The sequence below is a fragment of the Eubalaena glacialis genome, chromosome 6 (assembly GCF_028564815.1).
Source record: "Eubalaena glacialis isolate mEubGla1 chromosome 6, mEubGla1.1.hap2.+ XY, whole genome shotgun sequence".
Classification (NCBI taxonomy): domain Eukaryota; kingdom Metazoa; phylum Chordata; class Mammalia; order Artiodactyla; family Balaenidae; genus Eubalaena; species Eubalaena glacialis.
The window spans coordinates 29,564,240-29,580,838 of record NC_083721.1 but is presented as its reverse complement, the minus strand read 5'-3'; the positions used below and the strand labels follow the sequence as shown (position 1 = coordinate 29,580,838).

The following is a 16,599-nucleotide window of genomic DNA, read 5'->3' as shown; positions in this document are numbered from 1 at the left end:
ATTCTCTAGTAGGTCTGTGTCTTTATTCCCATCTTGCCACTAGGTTCTTCATGAACTCTTTTTTTTTTTTTTTTCCCCTTAGATTCCATATATATGTGTTAGCATACTGTATTTCTTTTTCTCTTTCTGACTTACTTCACTCTGTATGACAGACTCTAACTCCATCCACCTCATTACAAACACCTCCATTTCATTTCTTTTTATGGCTGAGTAATATTCCATTGTATATATGTGCCACATCTTCTTTATCCATTCATCCGATGATGGACACCTAGGTTGCTTCCATGTCCTGGCTATTGTAAACAGAGCTGCAATGAATATTTTGGTACATGACTCTTTCTGAATTATGGTTTTCTCAGGGTATATGCCCAGTAGTGGGATTGCTGGGTCATATGGTAGTTCTATTTTTAGTTTTTTAAGGAACCTCCATACTGTTCTCCATAGTGGCTGTATCAATTTACATTCCCACCAACAGTGCAAGAGTGTTCCCTTTTCTCCACACCCTCTCCAGCATTTATTGTTTCTAGATTTTTTGATGATGGCCATTCTGACCGGTGTGAGATGATACCTCATTGTAGTTTTGATTTGCATTTCTCTAATGATTAATGATGTTGAGCATTCTTTCATGTGTCTGTTGGCAATCTGTATCTCTTCTTTGGAGAAATGTCTATTTAGGTCTTCTGCCCATTTTTGGATTGGGTTGTTTGTTTTTTTGTTATTGAGCTGCATGAGCTGCTTGTAAATCTTGGAGATTAATCCTTTGTCCGTTGCTTCATTTGCAAATATTTTCTCCCATTCTGAGGGTTGTCTTTTGGTCTTGTTTATGGTTTCCTTTGCTGTGCAAAAGCTTTTAAGTTTCATTAGGTCCCATTTGTTTATTTGTGTTTTTATTTCCATTTCTCTAGGACCTGGGTCAAAAAGGATCTTGCTGTGACTTATGTCATACAGTGTTCTGCCTATGTTTTCCTCTAAGAGTTTGATAGTGTCTGGCCTTACACTTAGGTCTTTAATCCATTTTGAGTTTATTTTTGTGTATGGTGTTAGGGAGTGTTCTAATTTCATACTTTTACATGTACCTGTCCAATTTTCCCAGCACCACTTATTGAAGAGGCTGTCTTTTCTCCACTGTATATGCTTGCCTCCTTTATCAAAGATAAGGTGACCATATGTGCGTGGGCTTATCTCTGGGCTTTCTATCCTGTTCCATTGATCTATATTTCTGTTTTTGTGCCAGTACCAAACTGTCTTGATTACTGTAGCTTTGTAATATAGTCTGAAGCCAGGGAGCCTGATTCCTCCAGCTCCATTTTTCGTTCTCAAGATTGCTTTGGCTATTCGGGGTCTTTTGTGTTTCCATACAAATTGTGAAATTTTTTGTTCTAGTTCTGTGAAAAATGCCAGTGGTAGTTTGATAGGGATTGCATTGAATCTGTAGATTGCTTTGGGTAGCAGAGTCATTTTCACAATGTTTATTCTTCCAATCCAAGAACATGGTATATCTCTCCATCTATTTGTATCATCTTTAATTTCTTTCATCAGTGTCCTATAATTTTCTGCATACAGGTCTTTTGTCTCCTTAGGTAGGTTTATTCCTAGGTATTTTATTCTTTTTGTTGCAATGGTAAACGGGAGTGTTTTCTTAATTTCACTTTCAGATTTTTCATCATTAGTATACAGGAATGCAAGAGATTTCTGTGCATTAATTTTGTATCCTGCTACTTTACCAAATTCATTGATTAGCTCTAGTAGTTTTCTGGTAGCATCTTTTGGATTCTCTATGTATAGTATCATGTCATCTGCAAACAGTGACAGCTTTACTTCTTCTTTTCCGATTTGGATTCCTTTTATTTCTTTTTCGTCTCTGATTGCTGTGGCTAACACTTCCAAAACTATGTTGAATAATAGTGGTGAGAGTGGGCAACCTTGTCTTGTTCCTGATCTTAGTGGAAATGGTTTCAGTTTTTCACCATTGAGGACAATGTTGGCTGTGGGTTTGTCATATACGGCCTTTATTATGTTGAGGAAAGTTCCCTCTATGCCTACTTTCTGCAGGACTTTTATCATAAATGGGTGTTGAATTTTGTCGAAAGCTTTCTCTGCATCTATTGAGATGATCATATGGTTTTTCTCCTTCAATTTGTTAATATGATGTATCACGTTGATTGATTTGCGTATATTGAAGAATCCTTGCATTCCTGGAATAAACCCCACTTGATCATGGTGTATGATCCTTTTAATGTGCTGTTGGATTCTGTTTGCTAGTATTTTGTTGAGGATTTTTGCATCTATGTTCATCAGTGATATTGGCCTGTAGTTTTCTTTCTTTGTGACATCTTTGCCTGGTTTTGGTATCAGGGTGATGGTGGCCTCGTAGAATGAGTTTGGGAGTGTTCCTCCCTCTGCAATATTTTGGAAGAGTTTGAGAAGGATAGGTGTTAGCTCTTCTCTAAATGTTTGATAGAATTCGCCTGTGAAGCCATCTGGTCCTGGGCTTTTGTGTGTTGGAAGATTTTTAATCACAGTTTCAATTTCAGTGCTTGTGATTGGTCTGTTCATATTTTCTATTTCTTCCTGGTTCAGTCTCGGCAGGTTGTGCATTTCTAAGAATCTGTCCATTTCTTCCAGGTTGTCCATTTTATTAGCATAGAGTTGCTTGTAGTAATCTCTTATGATCGTTTGTATTTCTGCAGTGTCAGTGGTTACTTCTCCTTTTTCATTTCTAATTCTATTAATTTGAGTCTTCTCCTTTTTTCTCTTGATGAGTCTGGCTAATGGTTTATCAATTTTGTTTATCTTCTCAAAGAACCAGCTTTTAGTTTCATTGATTTTTGCTATTGTTTCCTTCATTTCTTTTTCATTTATTTCTGATCTGATCTTTATGATTTCTTTCCTTCTGCTAGCTTTGGGGTTTTTTTGTTCTTCTTTCTCTAATTGCTTTAGGTGCAAGGTTAGGTTGTTTATTCGAGATGTTTCCTGTTTCTTGATGTAGGCTTGTATTGCTATAAACTTCCCTCTTAGAACTGCTTTTGCTGCATCCCATAGGTTTTGGATCGTCGTGTCTCCATTGTCATTTGTTTCTAGGTATTTTTTGATTTCCCCTTTGATTTCTTCAGTGATCACTTCGTTATTAAGTAGTGTATTGTGTAGCCTCCATGTGTTTGTATTTTTTACAGATCTTTTCCTGTAATTGATATCTAGTCTCATAGCGTTGTGGTCGGAAAAGATACTTGATACGATTTCAATTTTCTTAAATTTACCAAGGCTTGATTTGTGACCCAAGATATGATCTATCCTGGAGAATGTTCCATGAGCACTTGAGAAAAATGTGTATTCTGTTGTTTTTGGGTGGAATGTCCTATAAATATCAATTAAGTCCATCTTGTTTAATGTATCATTTAAAGCTTGTGTTTCCTTATTTATTTTCATTTTGGATGATCTGTCCATTGGTGAAAGTGGGGTGTTAAAGTCCCCTACTATGATTGTGTTACTGTCGATTTCCCCTTTTATGGCTGTTAGTATTTGCCTTATGTATTGAGGTGCTCCTATGTTGGGTGCATAAATATTTACAATTGTTATACCTTCCTCTTGGATCGATCCCTTGATCATTATATAGTGTCCTTCTTTGTCTCTTGTAATAGTCTTTATTTTAAAGTCTATTTTGTCTGATATGAGAATTGCTACTCCAGCTTTCTTTTGATTTCCATTTGCATGGAATATCTTTTTCCATCCCCTCACTTTCAGTCTGTATGTGTCTCTAGGTCTGAAGTGGGTCTCTTGTAGACAGCATATATATGGGTCTTGTTTTTGTATCCATTCAGCCAGTCTGTGTCTTTTGGTGGGAGCATTTAATCCATTTACATTTAAGGTAATTATCGATATGTATGTTCCTATTCCCATTTTCTTAAATGTTTTGGGTTTGTTATTGTAGGTGTTTTCCTTCTCTTGTGTTTCTTGCCTAGAGAAGTTCCTTTAGCATTTGTTGTAAAGCTGGTTTGGTGGTGCTGAACTCTCTCAGCTTTTGCTTGTCTGTAAAGGTTTTAATTTCTCCATCAAATCTGAATGAGATCCTTGCTGGGTAGAGTAATCTTGGTTGTAGGTTTTTCTCCTTCATCACTTTAAGTATATCCTGCCACTCCCTTCTGGCTTGCAGCGTTTCTGCTGAAAGATCAGCTGTTAACCTTATGGGGATGCCCTTGTGTGTTATCTGTTGTTTTTCCCTTGCTGCTTTTAATATGTTTTCTTTATATTTAATTTTTGATAGTTTGATTAATATGTGTCTTGGTGTGTTTCTCCTTGGATTTATCCTGTATGGGACTCTCTGTGCTTCCAGGACTTGATTAACTATTTCCTTTCCCATATTAGGGAAGTTTTCAACTACAATCTCTTCAAACATTTTCTCAGTCCCTTTCTTTTTCTCTTCTTCTTCTGGGACCCCTATAATTCGAATGTTGGTGCGTTTAATGTTGTCCCAGAGGTCTCTGAGACTGTCCTCAGTTCTTTTCATTCTTTTTTCTTTATTCTGGTCTGCAGTAGTTATTTCCACCATTTTATCTTCCAGGTCACTTATCCGTTCTTCTGCCTCAGTTATTCTGCTATTGATCCCATCTAGAGTATTTTTAATTTCATTTATTGTGCTTGTCATCGTTTCTTGGTTCCTCTTTAGTTCTTCTACGTCCTTGTTAAATGTTTCTTGCATTTTGTCTATTCTATTTCCAAGACTTTGGATCATCCTTACTATCATTATTCTGAATTCTTTTTCAGGTAGACTACCTATTTCCTCTTCATTTGTTAGGTCTGGTGTGTTTTGACCCTGCTCCTTCATCTGCTGTGTGTTTTTCTGTCTTCTCATTTTGCTTATCTTACTGTGTTTGGGGTCTCCTTTTCACAGGCTGCAGGTTCGTAGTTCCCGTTGTTTTTGGTATCTGTCCCCAGTGGCTAAGGTTGGTTCAGTGGGTTGTGTAGGTTTCCTGGTGGAGGGAACTAGTGCCTGTGTTCTGGTGGATGAGGCTGGATGTTGTCTTTCTGGTGGGTTCGTCCACGTCTGGTGGTGTGTTTTGGGGTGTCTGTGGCCTTATGATTTTAGGCAGCCTCTCTGTTAATGGATGGGGCTGTGTTCCTCTCTTGCTAGTTGTTTGGCATAGGGTGTCCAGCACTGTAGCTTGCTGGTCGTTGAGTGAAGCTGGGTCTTGATGTTGAGATGGAGATCTGTGAGAGATTTTTGCCGTTTGGTATTACGTGGAGCTGGGAGGTCTCTTGTGGACCAGTGTCCTGAAGTTGGCTCTCCCACCTCAGAGGCACAGCCCTGATGCCTGGCTGGAGCACCAAGAGCCTTTCATCCACACGGCTCAGAATAAAAGGGAAAAAAAATGGAAAGAAAGAAAAAAAGAGGATAAAATAAAATAAAATAAAGCAATTATAATAAAAAATAAGAAAAAAAATTATTAAGAGTAAATTTATTAAGAAAAAAAATTTTTTTTAATTTTTAAAAAATAGATTTATTAATTTTTTATACTAAAAATAAGAAAAACATTATTTAGAAAAAATTTATTAAGAAAAAAATTTTTTAATTTTTATAATAAAAAATATGAAAAAACTTATTAAAAATTTTTTTAAAAATAGAAAATAAGGAAAAAATTATTAAGAAAACATTTATTAGGGAAAAAAAAATTTTTAAGCCAAAAAAAAAAAAAAAAAAAAAAAAAACACGGACGGACCTAACCCTAGGACTAACGGTGAGAGCAAAGCTATACAGACAAAATCTCACCCAGAAGCATACACATCTACACTCACAAAAAAAAGGAAAAGGGGAAAAGTTAATATATCCTGCTCCCAAAGTCCACCTCCTAAATTTGGGATGATTCGTTGTCTATTCAGGTATTCAACAGATGCAGGCACATCAAGTTGTTTGTGGAGCTTTAATCCGCTGCTTCTGAGGCTGCTGGGAGAGATTTCCCTTTCTCTTCTTTGTTCGTACAGCTCCCGGGGTTCAGCTTTGGATTTGGACCCGCCTCTGCATGTAGGTCCCCTGAGGGCGTCTGTTCCCCGCCCAGACAGAACGGGGTTAAAGGAGCAGCTGATTCGGGGGCTCTGGCTCAGTCAGGCCGGGGGGAGGGAGCGGTACGGAGGAGGCGGGGCGAGCCTGCGGCGGCAGAAGCCGGCGTGACGTTGCAGCAGCCTGAGGCGCGCCGTGCGCTCTCCCGGGGAAGTTGTCCCCGGATTACGGGAGCCTGGCCGTGGCGGGCTGCACAGGCTCCCTGGAGGGGCGGTGTGGAGAATGACCTGTGCTCGCCCACAGGCTGTTTGGTGGCGGCAGCAGCAGCCTTAGCGTCTCATGCCCGTCTCTGGGGTCCGCGCTGATAGCCGCGGCTCGCGCCCGTCTCTGGAGTTCGTTTAAGTGGCGCTCTGAATCCCCTCTCCTTGCACGCCGCGAAACAAAGAGGCAAGAAAAAGTCTCCTGCCTCTTCGGCAGCTGCAGACTTTTTCTCGTGCACCCTCCCGGCTAGTTGTGGTGCGCTAGACCCTTCAGGCTGTGTTCACGCAGCCAACCCCAGTCCTCTCCCTGGGATCCGACCGAAGCCCGCGCCTCAGCTCCCAGCCCCCGCCCGCCCCGGCGGGTGAGCAGACAAGCCTCTCGGGCTGGTGAGTGCTGCTCGGCGCCGAGCCTCTGTGCGGGAATCTCTCCGTTTTTCCCTCTGCGTCCCTGTTGCTGTGGGATCCGCGCTGATAGCCGCGGCTCGCGCCCGTCTCTGGAGCTCGTTTAGGCGGTGCTCTGAATCCCCTCTCCTTGCGCGCCGCGAAACAAAGAGGCAAGAAAAATTCTCTTGCCTCTTTGGCAGCTGCAGTCTTTTTCCCGGACTCCCTCCCGGCTAGCACCGAAGCCCGAGCCCCAGCTCCTAGGCCCCGCCCGCCCCGGCGGCTGAGCAGACAAGCCTCTCGGGCTGGTGAGTGCTGGTCGGCACCGCTCCTCTGTGCGGGAATCTCCGCTTTGCCCTCCGCACCACTGTGGCTGTGCTCTCCTCCGTGGCTCCGAAGCTTCCCCCCTCTGCTACCCGCAGTCTCTGCCCACGAAGGGGCTTCCTAGTGTGTGGAAACCTTTCCTCCTTCACAGCTCCCTCCCACTGGTGCAGGTCCCGTCCCTATTCTTTTGTCTCTGTTATTTCTTTTTTCTTTTGCCCTACCCAAGTACGTGGGGATTTTCTTGCCTTTTGGGAGGTCTGACGTCTTCTGCCAGCGTTCAGTGGGTGTTCTGTAGGAGCAGTTCCACGTGTAGATGTATTTCTCATGTGTCTGTGGGGAGGAAGGTGATCTCCGCGTCTTACTCTTCCGCCATCTTTGAACAGTTATTTTAAAACGACATCCCAGCTCAAATGAGAGTTTGACTTAAAGTCATTTAATCAAGGATATTAAATTAAAGGATCACTCTGCCCTGGTGTGATGGGTTGTAGAAGGAAGGAAAATGAACATTAACATGCATTTTGCCAGGTGCTTAACGTTTGTTTTAACATTTGATCCTCACTACAAACCAAGAGACAGACATTTTTATCCATATTCTATTGCTCAGAAAACTTAGGGTTAGAGAAGTTCAGAAACATTCTCAAGGATACACAGTTCTCAGCTACCTGGGGAGCAGGAATAAAACTCAAGTTTATTAACTTCATTGCCCATCTCAAGTTCTCTCTGCTATGTCCTGTATATACATATATATTTATAGATACACACATACATTTATATATATATCAATCAGATTGTATTTAATGTACATATAATAAGGTTGGATTCTTTATCTTCCTATCTTCCCCTCCTCTTCACTTCTCATCTCCCCAAAACATATTCTCACACTCAGCCTCTCCTACTCTCTCTAACTCTTGCATAGACGTACATGCATAGCACACACACATACATGCTTGGGACAGAAAGGCCAAAGAACATTAGTATTTGGGAAGCCAGAGCTGCAGTCTTGACTCCATCCCTCATTTCAGACAAGTCATTAATCTCAGCCTCCTCATTGGTTAATATACTTGTTCCCTCTGGTCTTGTCTCTTCCTAAAAGTATATAACTAAGTGTTTATCTTCAAGTATGTTTATACTTTATATTTCTTTTATAAGTATACTTTTATATATATACTTATATATACTTTTATAAGTAAAGTAGGGGATTGATATTATCTGGTTACTCTGATGCCTCAACATCACCAGCAAATTCAAGCCTCTAATTCTATGCTGTCCAACATTGTAGCCATTTCTGGTGATATGTGGCTATTGAGCAATTGATATTTGGTTGGTCCGATCGAGGAACTAAATTTTAATTTGATTTAATTTTAATTTCCAAATTGAAGCTGGGTCAAAAATACACAATTTTTATTGTTTCATTAGGAGCAGGATTCACTTTAACCATTGAAACTTTAGCATCTAAATTGAGATATATAAGATACACACCAGATTTCAAAATCTAAGTATGAATATAAAATATATCATTAACTTTTTATAATAATTACATGTTGAAACAATAATCTTTTAGATATACTTGCTTAAATACATTATTAAATAAATTTCCACCTGTTTCTCTTTTTAAAAATGTCACTCCCTGGGTCAGCAAACTTTTTCCGTGAAAAGTCAGATAGAAATATTTTAGGCTCTGTGGGCCACATAGAGTTTCTATGGCATGGTCTTCTCTATTTTCATTTTTGTTTAAAAAAAATTGTTTTAATGTAAAAGCTGTTCTTAGCTCATGGGCAGTACACACACAGGCCGCCTGGGGCAGTAGTTCTAGCCGCAGCTCTACCGTGACACATTTGCCCTTCTAACCCCAGTGCTCAGGAGCAAGAAGGAATGCTCTTCTCTGAAACTGAACTAGGCTGAATCCATACCTAGGACTGTTCTCCTCATTTTATGAAGAGGACGCTGAGGTCTAGAGAATTTAAGCAACTTTCCCAAGTCAAATAGCTGGTAAGTGCAGAGCTAGAATGAGAATTCATATCTGCGCAGCTCCAGAGCTCACGTATGACACTGCATCATACATTCTCCATTATTAAGACTTTCTTTAGCTTGATTAATGAACCTTCACTGATCCATTCATTCAGTAGTCATTGAATGAATATTCGTGCAACATATAAGTAATAGAGACATTTCCCCTGTTCCACATTTAAGCTCATTTTTGAAAAGGTTCAAATATCTTACCAATTTAATTTATGAGATACAAAATGAAGTGGAAAATTGACAATTATGTGCTAACTTCAATCAATATAGATGGCAAGCCTGATAATTCAGGCTTGATCCTGTTAACCGCAATTGGCAGAGGTACAAACATTTTATGTTCTTACTTTTTTTCTAATTCAAGATCCTTTATTAGCTTCAGACATAATAAAGAGGTGCTAAAATAGGTAGAGAATCAAGGAGTAACAGCCTACATTTTAACCAATGTAATGATGAAGTAGTCAATCTCTAGTGAGGCTAGTATGTTAGTCTATTTTCTTTCAGCATGTTTGTTTAGTTGCATGATCGTTCACTCTGTGAAACTTTATAGCTAGTTTTTTTTTTTTTTTTTTTTTTGGCAGAAGACTTCCAAAACTCTCTGGCTTTGCTATATACTATAAGTGGATCTCTTATTATTTATCTTTATGAAATTTAATAAAGTCTCATTTTAAATCAATTTCTCTTTAGACCAGCTCTCCATTACCAACCCCTCCTAGAACTGCAATTAAAATGTAAACTAGATATTTTTGATGTTCTTCATTTAAAATCCCAACATTAACTTCTTTCCCTTAAATGCCTTCTCTATCCTTAATTGTGCAATTGGTCTACACCTGATCATCTTCTTTGGGACTCTGGAGCATCTTCTGTCCATCTGTGTAACTCCTCATTTTGATTAACACGGTGTTTTCCACATAGCAAAGCTCCTAATAAGTATGTGTAAATAAAATAGCTTTAAGGGAAGCCAAGAAGCCTAGGATTCTTCTTTCATTTTGGTTTTTCTTTTCAATTCATGTGGCAAATGACATTTTTAGTATGGGCTACAAATTTCCACTGTAACAACTAGATATGCTGTCGGGTTGGGTGTAAAGAGTTTAAGTTTGAGAGCACCTCTCCTCTCCAGTAAAATTAAAATTACAAATACATTTGGGCTGAGGACTCTCGGAACTTGAGGAATAACTCCATTAACTTTAGGGATGTTTTCATAGTATTTTCAGAACATTAATCCAAAAGAAGAATCTATTTCCAATTCTATTAAAACTGGTCCAAATCTTTTTTTCCTTGAAAAAAAAAAAAAGGAAAGTGAGAATAGTAGGAGAAAAAAAGCATCCGTTCTTCAGAGGCTTGGATGGAAAGTCAGGAGGAAAGTTCTAAATCACTAAATTTCATTATTAAAAGACTAACCTTGTTTTATCCAAGCTGTGGAATCATTTTAATTAGGAATAAAGTAGGCATCAATGATAATTTGATACAACTGGTATAATTCAACAATTGAATAGTCGAATCAATAATTGAACCAGTTGTTTTTCAGTATATATATATATACACACACACACACACATTTATGTTTGTATATATGCATATATTTTAAAATTAGTGAGTATATATATTATATATGTATATATAAAATGTATATATATACACCTCAGTATTTAATTATATATACAGAAAGACAGAAATATACAGACAGAAAGAGAGAGAGCTGTAGCAATTTAAATCATGTTTTTATTATTCTCATTTACTTTTGCAGTGTAGATGAAGTTTGATAACAATCCTAGTAGAGTGGTTGGCCATGAACTTGTTTATTTTTCATGCATACTTATTAAATTCATGTGTTTAAGGAAATATCTTCAGGCTTTTCAGCCTATTCAATTTTTCTTTTTAATTGTAGAGTAAAAATGCTTCCAAACATTTTGCAATGTCAGTTGACAGTATCACTGTAAGTGGTCTCTCTCTCTCTCTCACATTAAGATGTAAAATGTATTGCTGCTTCCTCTTAAGCATATCTGTCAACATCAATATCTTCTGGGTATTAAAAAGTATACAGAGTTGAGGGAAGAGTTTCCACTGCACTAAATTATTAAAATTATATTTACTTACTGAGACTTATTATTGAACTTGTTTACTAATTCACAGTACATTACCTTTTAGTTGATCTAAGTTTCTGGGAAACAGAAACATTCTGGAAGCTGGGAAAATAAGAAGTTTTCAATGTCCCCAGAGAATAAAACTGGTAGCTGTACAGGCAAGTATAAAACTCGAAGGTATTTTACTCTAACCCTTTCTCTAGAGCAAAAAAAGATCTGGGTTTGAATCCTGGGTCATCCTCTTTTTAACTGGGAAAGTTATTTAGCCTTTCTCAACCTCTGTAAAGGTTTATTGTAAGGATCAACACAGATAATTACATATATAACATCATCTAGTGTAGTTAATATTATTTTTTGTTGTTATTGGGGAAATGTGTGATTACAAGGCTAAGAGGTGGCATCTAAATCTATAAGTATAGAGAAGTTCTTTATTTGCTGCAGACATCATAGGATCTTTTGTATTGTCCTAAGTCACAATAGAAGCTACATAAGTTTATTAGAATGGGATTAATACAAATACAGCACAACTGACTAAGAAAACAGCATGCACTGTAAAACAGGAACAGGGCCAACTTTGCAGAGCACGGAGAACTCTATGCCTCTAGTAATTATAAATATAATTCACAAAAACCATTTGCCTTTGAATTCTAGTAATACTCAATATTTTGTAAGTAAGTTGATGGTGTGTGTCCATAAATTTAAGAAGCAGCTTAGTAAAGTGGTTAGCACAGACTTTAAAGCAGCCAGAGGTGTGCTGGAGTTGACACTAGAGAGAATGAATAATTAAATATTCAGGTATTGTAAGCCTGTTATTAAACCATTGGTAGCTTGAAATCAACCATGGTAGGAGCATTCACACCATGGAAACTGGCAAATGCTATTATACAAATCTCAGGTTCCCCGCATCTACCCCAAAAACCTGGCTTACCAGTAAACTGCTGATAAACTGCTGATGCAGGCATATATATATTTACTTGCCAGCTTTAACACTTAATGGTTTATAGTCTTTAACAAGTTATGTTGTATTTCTCTCCTGCAATTTCCTCATCTAGAAAACAATACAATTATTTCTTTGTCATAAGGTTGCTTTTGTTTAAGTGATTTAAGTTACATAATCACCTAATACCTACTTTGTAAATGGTAGTTCATACTAATAAGCCAAAATCATGTAAGAGACAACAGTGAAGAGCAAAGCAGAAACTAAAAGTAAATGAAGAACTTTCTGAAAACAGGGTCTTTTTGCTGTATTAACAGATTTCATTACGCAAGTGATTCTAAATATATAATAGAGAAGAGGTGATCCACTCAAGGTTCACTCACCATGAAGAGATTGTTGTGTAAGTTTCCATTTTCCCCAGAGGGTGAGAAAAGAGACTCAGTTCTACCAGAAGTTCTCTCTTGGTGAGCTTGTTGTTCTGGGACTGGCTCATATAAGCTGTCCATAGAGCCCTCCTGCAATAAAGAGATTTCTGAGTCAAGGAATAATAAAATGATAATTTTCATTGAAAAGTCATCTAACCATCTACCCACCTTTATACAGTATCCCATCTAAATGATCCCGCACATTGGGATTACGAGTTTATGGTATGCCAGTGTTCAACAGTGAACAAGACAGTAAAGAGAGGCATTCTTAGCACTTATTACAGAGCCAGGAATTCAAACAAAACTCTAAGCACTGGGGAGCCATGCACAAAATGAGGCAATTTCTCAAGAAGCATGATGAAGACATCAAGTTCAAGGTACTAAATAAAGACCTATTTGGACACCAATAAACTGTGTTGGGTGTCAGGTCATAGTTTTTAGTTATATGTATCCCTCTAATTAGAGTACTAATTAGTACTAATTAGTACATGTCCTTGTATAAGAAACACAATCTGTTATACTTCAGCTTCCTCAACTGTAAAGTTGCAGTTTTATCCACCTTACAGAGGAACTCTCGGGATGAAATGAATACAGTGTATGCTTTGAAACAGCAAAAGTATTTCACAAGTACAGTAAAGGCATTCATATTAATGTTTACAGTATTTATCTTAATAAATAATATTGTTCATTTGTTTTTATACTTTTATGGAATAATGAATTTTAAAATGTATGAGTTTGCATTTAAAACCATTGTAAACTCTATGTTAAATCTCCTTTGTATTTGGGAAGCAAACTTAACTGAATTGACTTCTTCTGTTTTTTTTCCTTTTAAGACAGAATTGGTCTAGTTATGGCGTCATCTGGAAACAATCTTAAGGGAAAGAGGTATTCACTTAATATATTGAAAATTTCTAGACATAGTAACTGGGGAGGCTGATAATGGTGGCATCAAAACAAAGGTCTGCTGGATTATGAAAAAGTTTTCTTGCTTTAAACAATGAGTGTTGCACTGAAAATGTTCTCATCTTTAAAAATATATTTTATTAAGATATAAGCAAAGTAAAGATTGAATTGTATTCACATTGTCTACCTTTAAAAATTTCAACCAATGTGTCCTACAGTTCCATAATTCAAGTAACTTCTGCTCCAAACACATGGCAAATTATTGGGAAAATTTGAAAGACTTAAGTAAGCCCTAAGACATTTGTGCTTTAAATACCTAAACATGTAGGGAAACCAAAAACCTAACAGAAGCACAAAGTGGTGAATGGAGGTTAAGCTTTGGACCTGTTAGTTGTCCACCCACAAACGGGCAGCCTTGATGGATCTTGGGCCTGGTGGTGTAATGTGTAAGAGCTCTCCTCCACATAAAGCAAACTCTGTGCTGAAGTCCAAGGGCTGCAGCAGTATCCACAGCTATGAAAAGAGGTTGAAAAAATCTCCTACCCATAGCTGCTGGGGCTCTTGCTTCTAGGAAGCTGTAGGTCAGAAAAGCAAAATTCAACAATGCAGCTGGCACACTGGGATCAGAAACAAGCTGCCAGCTGGCTCAGTGATGGATCAGTAATACATCAAATATCACCTTGGGATGAGATCCCTGGACCATCAATGTAAGCCTCGGTTCTTAACTGGGGCCTTGGAGAGACTGGAGATTTATGCCTTACAACCAAATGGAGAAAGGTAAAGAGGCCAGGAAGGAGAGAAAAGAGAGAGAGGGGAGGATGGAGGTGAAAGGGAGAGGAGTGGGAGAGGGAGAGACAGAGAAGAGACACACAGAGAAAGAAGAGAAAAAGCATTATCGTTCAACATTAGCCAAAACACAGGAAGGGATTGAATGCTGAGAAAGAGAGTCAACTGAATTGACAATCTGAAAATAAAGCCATTTCCATTCCAGATGAAATTAAAATCATAAAATGGATGAAAAATAATTTCAGAAAAAATATTTATCATCTTCACAGAGCTAAATAAAAAAGGAATATACAATTAAAAATAAATAACCTATGATGAAACCAAAACAGGCAGAAAGGAAACAAACACTAAATAATTAAAAAGTCTTAAAAATGAATAATGTAATCATAGAAATTTGTATTAAATAATCAAAAATTGGGATGAACTCTAGACCTCTCAAAAGAATTAGCAAATGCTGAAGAGCTCACCCAGGGTGCAGCATAAAAGGATAAATAGAAAACACATGAAGTATTTGGGTAAAAGTGTGGAGGACATTTTGAGACATTACAACATCAGATTAATAGGAATTCTAGAAAAATAAAATTACAGATATTTCTTGTCATTTCAAGAGAACTATGAACTAATTTTACTTATAGTTTTAAGAAATCCTAAATGTAGTATTGACAAAATTAAATTTAATAATGTATTTTAAAATATACCATGGCCAGTTAGTGTTTAATACAGGAATATAAGATGTTTCAATATTTAAATATACTGTAACATGTTTAAAAGAAAGTTTATAATTTCAATAAATATTCTAAGGCATTTGAAAGATTTATTATTATTCATCCTTGATAAAATCTCAGCAAACTGGGAAAAGACAGGACTTCCTCAACCTCATTAGAGTTAGTTATTTATCAAAAACCTCAGGAAGATGCAATTAAAGGTACTTAAATGAATATTAGAAACAAGACTAGGATGCCTGCCATTATAGTGTTTTTACTTGTCAATGCTATAGAAGAGAGAGAGAAGCTGAGAATGGTATAATTGCTAAAGAAGAGGAAAACTTACAGATTATCTGCATTAAAAACCACAGACAACCAGAATGTTAGAAATTCAGCAAAACTACTTATTTGCAGTATCAATATCTGAAAATCAATAATGTATCTATAAATCAGCAAAAACAAATTAGGAAAAAAAATAATAACAGCAACCAAAATTCTTAGACTGCTAGCAATAAAGTTAGCAAAAGATTGGGATTGACATATATACACTAATATGTATAAAATAGATAACTAATAAGAACCTGCTGTATAAAAAAATAAATTAAATTAAATTAAAAAATTAAAAAAAAAAGAATTTTATAGAGAAAATTATAAAACATCATTAAAGACCATGAAAGAAGATTAGAATAAATGAAGAGCTATCCATATTTGCGGATGAGAGGCCTCAACCTCATAATGAAGTCCATTTCCCCTAAAGGTGTAAAATTCAAATTCATTTTAATCAAAATCCTATCAAAGATTTTCATATAACTTGATAAGATGATTCTGTATTTATATAGAAGCACAGAGACTTTAGAAGTCCACATTTTGAAGAAAGACAAGGAGAGGGTATTCTGAGTAAGGTATCTACTTGGTGTTAGAATTACCTTAATAGGTATGTAGAACAGTAATAAAGAAAAGGATGGAGATAAACCATTGGGATAAAATATATAAACCAAATAAAGGTAAAGGCAGCATTTCGAATCACTGAAGAAATGGTTCAGGGATAATTGATTTGTAACCTTATTGGGTTACAAAGTCAAATTAAACTCTGGAACTATATGATGAGCTCAACAAGAAAATCATCTTGCTTCTAATGAGCAAGCTTTCTAAAAACCTTATCATGATGTAAAACTCTAAGAAAAATTCTGGATTCAGAGTGGCACACATAAAAGGATATTTCTGCCTCCCTTTTGAAAGATAGACCCCATTTGGAGTTTATAGATCCAAAATAATAGCAATCACCTTTAATGGATTATTTATAGTATCCTTGGTTCAAAACGAGTAGTTCATTAAGTCTGGCTTTATATTTCTCTTAAAAACCCCATTTACTAAAAGATTTACAATTTCCCCCTACACTTAAGAGAAGTTTAACTCTTTCATTGACTTTCCTTAGTGGTAATCTTTATGTGATGCTTAATATTTTAAATCACCTCCTTCCTAGAGATTTAAAGGTCAATATATTTATATCCACTTCCACTTTTTAATTCTGTAATTTTCCCACTAAATCAGTAGTTTTAAATCTCTTTTTTAAAATGCTGTGTCCCATATGTTCCCATTCCTACAGGCACAGATAAAATATGTTTTGAATTATGCACAAATTCCTGGCAAAAACTGTAACCCCTCCCCTTTTTCACAGCTCATAACAGCACAGTAGGGTGTCACAACACCCTGGTTGAGAGCCCATACGCTAAATAACTTTATTTATTTATTCCCCAGGAAGGAATAAAAATACCTAAAATAGTTTT

At 36.9% G+C, this 16,599-nt stretch overlaps 1 protein-coding gene across 1 annotated transcript in view; it reads right to left on the bottom strand.

The window, feature by feature from the left end:
• SAMSN1 (SAM domain, SH3 domain and nuclear localization signals 1) overlaps positions 1 to 16,599 on the bottom strand; it is a 139,344-nt gene that overhangs the window by 121,109 nt on the left and 1,636 nt on the right. The window contains exon 2 of the mRNA XM_061192708.1: positions 12,378 to 12,509. Within this exon, the coding sequence (XP_061048691.1) occupies positions 12,378 to 12,509 (132 nt within the window). The remainder of the gene's footprint in view (positions 1 to 12,377; positions 12,510 to 16,599) is intronic.